We start from the raw sequence: 7,971 nt of genomic DNA, 5'->3' as shown, positions 1-7,971 counted from the left end.
AGAGGAGGTGCTGGCACTTGGCAGTATGAAGAAATACAACGTCACCCTTTCCCCACGTAGCTCCCGGCAGGGCAAATCCAACATGCGCCTGGAAAGATGTTGGCTCTTGAAGGACGTGGAAGAAATGCGGTGGGGAGGGAATTGTTGCACAAGGTTCCTGGGGGAGGGATGTGAAAGAGAAGAGAGGGGTTGTGGTGGTTATGGAAAGGTGAATAGGGTGGGAACCGAGAAGAGCAGGATGGAGAGAAAGGAGACAAAGCTTAAATCACAGAGGACCTGGAAGGAGTTGAAGGTGACATGGAGATGCAGTGGGGCAGTGCAAGCAGGAGGTGATTGCAAAGGTCCAAGTGGGGTAACGGAGAAGACACTGAGAGAAGGCAGGGTCATTTTGATGCTACTGATTGAGAACCCCCTGCTAATTCCCTACTGTCTATGTTTTGTCCTAGGGCACTAAATGAGAATATGGCCAATGGCATTGAAGATCTTATCGGGATCCCATTCCCGAACCACAGCAGTGAAGTCTTATGTGGGTTAAATGAGCAGCGGCATGACGGTCTCCTCTGCGATGTCATCCTCATTGTACAGGACCAGGAGTACCGGACCCATCGGTCCGTCCTTGCTGCCTGCAGCAAGTACTTCAAAAAACTCTTCACTACCGGCACTTTAACAGACCAGCCCTATGTTTACGAGATTGACTTTGTCAAGCCTGAAGCACTTTCTGCCATCCTCGAGTTTGCCTACACCTCAACCCTCACCATCACCACCTCAAATGTCAAGCACATCCTCAGCGCTGCCAAGATGCTGGAGATCCAGTGCATTATCAACGTATGCCTTGAAATCATGGAGCCTGACAGAGAGGCGGAAGAGGAAGATGACAAAGAGGACGAAGACGATGATGAAGATGAAGACGAAGATGAGGAGGAAGAGGAGGAGGAGGAGGAGGAAGTGGAAGATTTTGGCAATCAGGAGAACCTAACCGATGTCCAAGAAGTAAGCTGTCACCAAAGCCCTTCTAAGTCTGATCTTACCGAAGAAGCATATACAGAAGCACCTAAAGACTTTCCAAATCACTACCCAGCCAATAACTCCTCTGGGCACTTGGGCGTCATACGAGACTTCTCCATCGAGTCCTTGCTAAGGGAAAACTTGTACCCTAAGGCGAACATCCCAGAAAGGAGGCCAGCTCTCTCTCCTTTCGCCCCTACCTTCTTCCCCCACCTATGGAACGGCGATTTTAGCTCTTTCTCCCAGCTCGAGGAGCCACAAGTAGACAACGGCCCCTTGGATCTTGTCATCAAAAAGAGGAAGATCAAGGAAGAGGAGGAGAAGGAAGACCTGCCTCCGCCTCCTTTCCCTAATGACTTCTTCAAGGACATATTTCCCAACACCCCAGCAGCTCCCTTAGGGCATATTAAGGCAGAGACTGACTATAGCGCTTATCTCAATTTCCTAAGTGCTACCCAATTTGGAGGAGTTTTTCCCCCATGGCCCCTGGAGGAAGAGAGGAAGATAAAGCCCAAGGCGTCCCAGCAATGTCCCATCTGTAACAAAGTCATCATGGGAGCCGGCAAGCTGCCCAGGCACATGAGGACCCACACGGGAGAGAAGCCGTATATGTGCAATATCTGTGAAGTCCGCTTTACCAGGTGTGCGTTGGTTCCCTCTGCCACCCGTGGCCATGTGCGGGGGGGGGGGTGGTGGTGGTGGTGGTGGTGGTGGTTGAAGGGACCATGTCATGGCTGATTCCTAAGCTCCACATCTCTTTTTCCGCCCCCCCCCCCCCCCCCCCCAAAAAAAAAAAAGTAGCAAAGAAAGCAGGATGTGATTTCTATCCCTTTGGGGAAAAAAAAAAAAAAAAAGGGTGGAGGGAGAAACCAAACCTACTGATTTTGGTGGGTTGTGGATCACATCCACAGCTCACTGGATCCATCCACTCGCTGGACAAAAGCTTAAATAAGAAACAGGATGTTTTCAACCCCACCATAGTTCACCACAGTGGGACCAGAGGGAGCTGGAAAACGGATGGTCAACCAGCCAAGGAGGTTTCATTTCTAATGTGCTGGGAGATGCGTTGGGTTGGGAAGGCCGTTTAGCCGCGAGATGTAATTAGTTTGGGTTTGCACGTTTTGGCATCAGTGTAGACCACAACCAAGTTGCACATGTTTAGACGTGACAGTGTCTGGGCTTTCTGAGGCTGGAACGGTCCTAATTATTATATGTTAGTAGCGAGGTGGATGTGGGTCTCTTCTCCCAAGTAGGACAAGAGGAAATGGCCTCAAGTTGCGTGAGGGGAGGTTTAGGATGGATATTAGGAAAAATTTCTTAGTGAAGTGGTTATCAAGCAGTGGAACAGGCTGCCCAGGGAAGTGGCGGAGTTGCCATCCCTGGAGGTATTTAAAAGACGGGTAGATGTGGTGCTGAGGGACGTGGTTTAGTGGTGGGTTTGGCAGTGTTGGTTGGACTTGATCTTAAGGGTCTTTTCCAACTTAAATGACTCTATGATTCATCACCCTGAACACTGGCCCCCTAAGAGCTTGCCACCTTGACTCCTTCCACGGTCAGTGGAAAGAGATCAGCACCCTCAGAGAGGTAGAGGAGGAAATGGGGTGAGCAGGAGTCACCCCTGACCACAAAGACAACCTGCGGGGCTTAGATGAGGGCACCTAACTTGTAGGTATCTCAAGTTAGGTGAGACCAGCCCCAACACAGGCTGCTCCAAGGCAGGTGTGACCAGCCAGATCCACCCCTGGTACCAATTCCCAACCTTGGGACCTCTCTTCACCCCAGCGGAACCCCTCGACGGTAATAAATCAGAGCGGGCTGTGCAAATCTCGTGCCACGGCTTGCAACCCTCCTCTGAAAAGCCGGGCAAATTTAATCGGCGAGCAGAGACAGATAGATTCCTGGACCTGCTCTTGCCGGGTATAATTAATATCTAATGAGTACAATCTTTAGCATAATAATAAAGCTTTCTGACAAGAGCGTGGTATTTCAGCTCCTGGCTGCGTGTGAGAGAGAGCGAGAGAGCCCTATTAGGCTGGGGCGAGCAAACCAGAGGAAAATAATCCGCGCGGTAGGCAAAGGCGAGCTCCCGACAATGGCCGGACACCTGGGGTGCTCCCGCATTCAGCCTGTCTTTTCTTCTCCCTGTCCCTGTGATAATATTCCAGTGGAAGTTATGCAGATGACGAGGATTCGACCCGAAAATAAATTTCCGTGCTGCGCTCCGTTAAGGCACCGGATTACAACGCGGGGAGCATCGTGCCTGGGGCGGGCGTACGCCACGTGAGCCGGCTCACCCTGGTATTCGCAGGGGAAAGGCCACTGCCTGCTGCTAATTCCCGCCTGCGGGAATTCGGAGCCGGCTCCTGCTGGTGCTGCATCCCCAGGTTAGCGCTGGGTCGTCACCTCCGGGCTTTGCCGGGAGGAACGGGACGGGTTCGGCCCCGGTGAGCGTGGCTGCATCCCGGGTTGGAGGGACCACCTAGCCAACCCCATCCTGCGGTCCCCATGGCTCTCAGGGGTGTGATGCTGTGGGTGCTAATTGCTGACGAGGAAATAACTTGGCTTGACCCGTCCCCGACACCTTCCCCGTAACGGGAATAATAAAGCTGAGCCCTCCCGGAGGGCTCCCAAAGTCCTTTACAAGTACGGGCAGTATCGTTGGCTCCGTTTGGGGAAACTGAGGCACGGAGGGAATGTCGGTACTGACTCACAGTCACCGGGAAAGTTAGTCGGAGGGATCGGGTGGGAATCCGCGTATCCTGACACCTAATCCGGACAGGTTAAATCAGCATCTCGGAGGTTAAAAGCTCCACGCAGAGGTGGTCTATCACTTTCCGTGACTAACACAGGGTTAAACCTGCTCCATCCCCCCCCCCCCCGTATTCTCAACAGCTCCTAAATACAAAGCAGAGGGGTAGGAGGACTTTAATCCGAGAAAACAATCACAGAGAAATTCGGGACTAACCCAGCGGTGCAGTCTCCCATCATCACTCACGAAAACGCAGCCGTTCGTTTGGGTCACCCCGCACCGAGCCGAAGGCTGGAGGGGTTGGGGTGGTTTTTTTCCTTCTTTAACACCCTGAGCAAAGTGGAAATTCCAAAACATCGGTTTATTTTTAAATGCATTCGGAAGTATTTCGAATAGCACGCAGCTCTTTGGTTTTTTTGTTTTTTTTTTTGTTTTATTTTATTTTATTTTTTTTAGCCATTTTCAGCATTACTCTAATGTGAGAGCTCTCCTTTAGGGGAAAGTGTATTTAAGCAAAGTGGAGCGATTTGACATGTAGAAAGAGATCTCTGCTGGGATTTCTTGAACACCGTCGCTCGCGTTACGTGTTTTGCTCTCACGCTTCCCGAAAGCATCGGGGCTCGCACCCCCGGCCGTGCGCGGTGCCTTGGCTGGGGAGATGCGAACACAGATGGTCCCCTTGGGGTCCCCAGGGAATGAGGGCGCAGGGTAATCCCAAATGGGATTTCTGGCTGAATCGCTCCTTTGCATTATTTCGGAGCCCGAGGAAGTGCGGAGGAGCAAATTTACTGGGGGAAATGGTAAAAATACATTTTCCTGGGTGAGGGTCCCCCAAACCTCCCCATCGCATCCTTCCCACCAGTGGGATCCCGCATCCCGCGGCAGGGACCCCACGGGCACCTGGATCTGCCACTCCCGACTCCCAGGGACATCTGATCGCAGGAAGCAGGACTTCATTTAATAGCTCATTAATTTTTTCCTTAAACAAAGGCTGCTCAGCTGCTAGTCTGCTGGTTTACCCTGCTAAAACACTGGAGAAAACTGCAAATATTTCATCTTTTCCACCAAGACAACCCCGGAGTGCTCAAGGAGAAACTGTTCCAGCCAGAAAGGTTAACATTATTTGTTCCTATTATTTGTGTTGTGACAGCTCGCAGAGCCCTAATCGCTCTCCTAATGCAATTGCATTAAGGTTATTCACACACACGGAGCGCGGTTCTCCTTCGGAGAGGCTGCGAGCCGAGTTCCCATCCCGCAAAACCTGCGTTTCCCGCGCCGCGTCCTCCCCAGGGTGCTTCACCGCAGCCGGAGCATCTCACCCCCACCTCCCCCCACCCCCCACCCCCCAACCTTTGAGTTTTTTCCAAGTAGAGCCATAAAACCTCCCTTCCATCCCACGGAGATGCTGCCGGGGCAGGGAGGATTGAGTTTCTCCCCGTCTTGCTGCCGGAGATGGGTAATAGCCTGAAAAAACAAAAAAAAAAAAACAAACCCAAAAAGCTCTGCCTGTATTTACGTTATACAATCCTGGCATGCTGCGTGTTTATGGGGAAAAGCGATCCCGCTAGGTTAAACATTACATATGTAGGTTTAAATTATATTATAGGGGGGGCTGGTAGCTCCGCTTTTTATTAACGTTGCCCGACACTTCGCATTACGAACCCCCGCCTCCATCTGCTTACGGCTTCGCCGGGCATTATGCGTTCGGGATGAGATTTTTCCACCCTGTTTGGTCTTCGGCACCGGCAGGGGAAACGTGCCAGGGTGGGAATCTTGGGATAACAGCGGCTTTGAGAATTTCCAGGCGGGAAATTGGGATCTAGACCTGGGAATAGCCGTCACCAGCGTGCTGCCGGTCACGTCCCCGAAAACTATTTCAAGGGGCAGGCGGGCAGGGTGGCAGAAATTAGCGCAAAGGCAGCGCTTTGCAAGTTCTGAGGGCTTGACCCGCCAGCATAAATAGAATTTTGGGTGGGTTTTGCCTTTTTTTTGTTTGTTGTTTTTTTGCACGCTCACGTATTTTATATATCATAACGACACGACTCTATATATTCTCCATATTCTTAGCCGCATTAGTAAGGTCTCGGTGGGACCGTACTGAAAGCATTTCAGAAAACAATAGGAATTCTCCCACTTTGCTGTTTATTTATTTGAACTCCCCTCGTACGACCAAGGCGGCGGGCGCTTGGCTCAGTTCAGCCGCGGTCAGCGTCGCTTTTTATAATCGTATGCCTTCGCTGTGATTTTTGCAGGCGGCAGAAGGAAACACTTATTCGTTAGAAAAAAAAAAAAAAAAATAAAAATAGTGTTGGGCTGCCAGCTTGGGAAAATATTCTTGCTGCTTTTTAGATGTTCCCCTTAGATATATATATATAGATAGATAGATATATATAGGTAAATAAGTGCTATTAGGATGGGTATTATGCTGTTCCATGGCTGTATTTAAAAAAACTTCTCCAAAAATGCGTGTGTGAGGCTGGACGTGCGCTGGCCTTGGAGAAGACAGCTGCCTGTCTTCTCCAGGAGCTGCCTGCACCTCTGCCCGCTTCACCCTGCGTGATGCTCCCGCTTCAAAAGAAAGCTCCTGAGACACCCAGTGGTCAGTGCAAGGATAAAAGAAAGGGAAAAATCAACTCCAAGAGGAATTTCTGTTTAAGCAGCGTTGCCCCTCAAGCTCAACTAATTTCCTTATTTGCCGGCAGGAATAGAGGTGTACTTATTTACATATTCCCCTATGGTTTGGGGGTTTGTTCCAGAGGGTTTTTTCCTCCGATTTAGGCTGTTTCGAACTTGTTGGGATGGGCTGCAGACTCCTGACGCGGAGGGCCGGGTCTGTGCGATGTTTAAGCGCTGTGACCCCAGTGAGGAGAAGGTGGATGCAAATGTCATCCCACGAGAGCATCCATACATTGGGGCAGCACCGTGGCTGGAAGCCCTGGGATGAGCTCCCCATCTTCCCATCGCCTTTCCCCTCTCCTGATCCAAGGAGCAATCCCAACCGCATCCCTTCCATGCCGCCTGACACAGCGCCTTTTCTTTTGCAGGCAGGACAAGCTCAAAATCCACATGCGGAAGCACACGGGGGAGCGGCCGTACCTCTGCATCCACTGCAACGCCAAATTCGTTCACAACTATGACCTGAAGAACCACATGCGCATCCACACGGGCATCCGGCCCTACCAGTGTGAGTTCTGCTACAAGAGCTTCACCCGCTCCGACCACCTCCATCGCCACATCAAACGCCAGAGCTGCCGGATCGCGCGACCCCGGCGAGGACGCAAGCCGGCGGCGTGGAGGGCGGCCGGCTTGCTCTTCGCTCCCGGTGCTCCACCAGTGGAGAAGAGCTTCATGATGCCACCGACGTTGGAGGAGATGAGCGGCCACCTCGGCAGCGCGGCCATGTGCCTTCCCGGCCCCAGCCCCAAGCACTTTTTGAGCGGGGCCAAGACCACCTTCAGCTTGCAGGAGCTGGAGAGCCAGTTTGAAGAAACCCAGATGAAGCTCCTCAGGCGAGCCCAGCTGGACATGGAGAGGAACGCGGGCATCTTCGCCTTCGCCCTAGGCCATAACGAAAACCTTGCTGCCCAACCCTTCTTCCCCCTTCCGGATCCTTGGAGCACGGGCTTCAGCGGCTTGGCGGGGCTCGGCCACATGGCTCCCATCTCGGAGGCGAGCAACTAAACACGTGCCCGGTCCCACCGTGGGTCCGCTTCCTTCCCAACAGGGCGAATGGCTCCCTCGGGGTCCCCGCCTGCCCTTTCGCATCGTCTGGCTCCCAAGAAGCTCTCCATCCCCCCACCACCATGGCCTACATGGGGCTTGGGGCACGGGGCCATCCCCAGGATGAGCAAGTGGGTGGGCGGGTGCTGCGCCCCATGGCCACCGGCACTTTAGACTCTGCGATGCACTTGGCTTTGGGGTGGTGGGGCACTCGCTGCCCCATCCAACCGCCCACCGCTCGTGGCTCCATCTGGGAAGGCCAGGCCAGGACTGCCGCTCTCTTCAGCGCTCCCGAAAATGTCACTTGCCTTAGTCCAGGGCATGGCCATCACCTTGAGATGGCTCTTCTGGGGGAGATGTTCCCCATTTTCCATCCACGGGGCCCACTGGACACCAAGAAGCTGTCCAGACTTGGTTTTGATATGTTACATTCCTTGGCCCTTTTGGTCAAAAGGACTTTTTTGTTGGTGTTGTTGTTAATTAATTTCCATGTCTGG

At 52.5% G+C, this 7,971-nt stretch overlaps 1 protein-coding gene across 1 annotated transcript; it reads left to right on the top strand.

Moving 5' to 3' along the window:
• Nucleotides 1-447: 447 nt before the first annotated feature.
• Nucleotides 448-7,741, top strand: ZBTB7C (zinc finger and BTB domain containing 7C). The gene is made up of 2 exons (XM_082497891.1): nucleotides 448-1,646; nucleotides 6,799-7,741. Exons 1-2 carry the CDS (start codon nucleotides 463-465, stop codon nucleotides 7,433-7,435), a joined length of 1,821 nt encoding a protein of 606 aa, XP_082354017.1. The 5' UTR covers nucleotides 448-462; the 3' UTR covers nucleotides 7,436-7,741.
• The last annotated feature ends 230 nt before the right edge of the window (nucleotides 7,742-7,971 follow it).

Source organism: Vanellus vanellus, assembly GCF_965231255.1.
Source record: "Vanellus vanellus genome assembly, chromosome: Z".
In the NCBI taxonomy this organism is placed as follows: domain Eukaryota; kingdom Metazoa; phylum Chordata; class Aves; order Charadriiformes; family Charadriidae; genus Vanellus; species Vanellus vanellus.
Note: the sequence above shows the minus strand (reverse complement) of the source record. Positions and strands in the feature narration are given on the sequence as shown.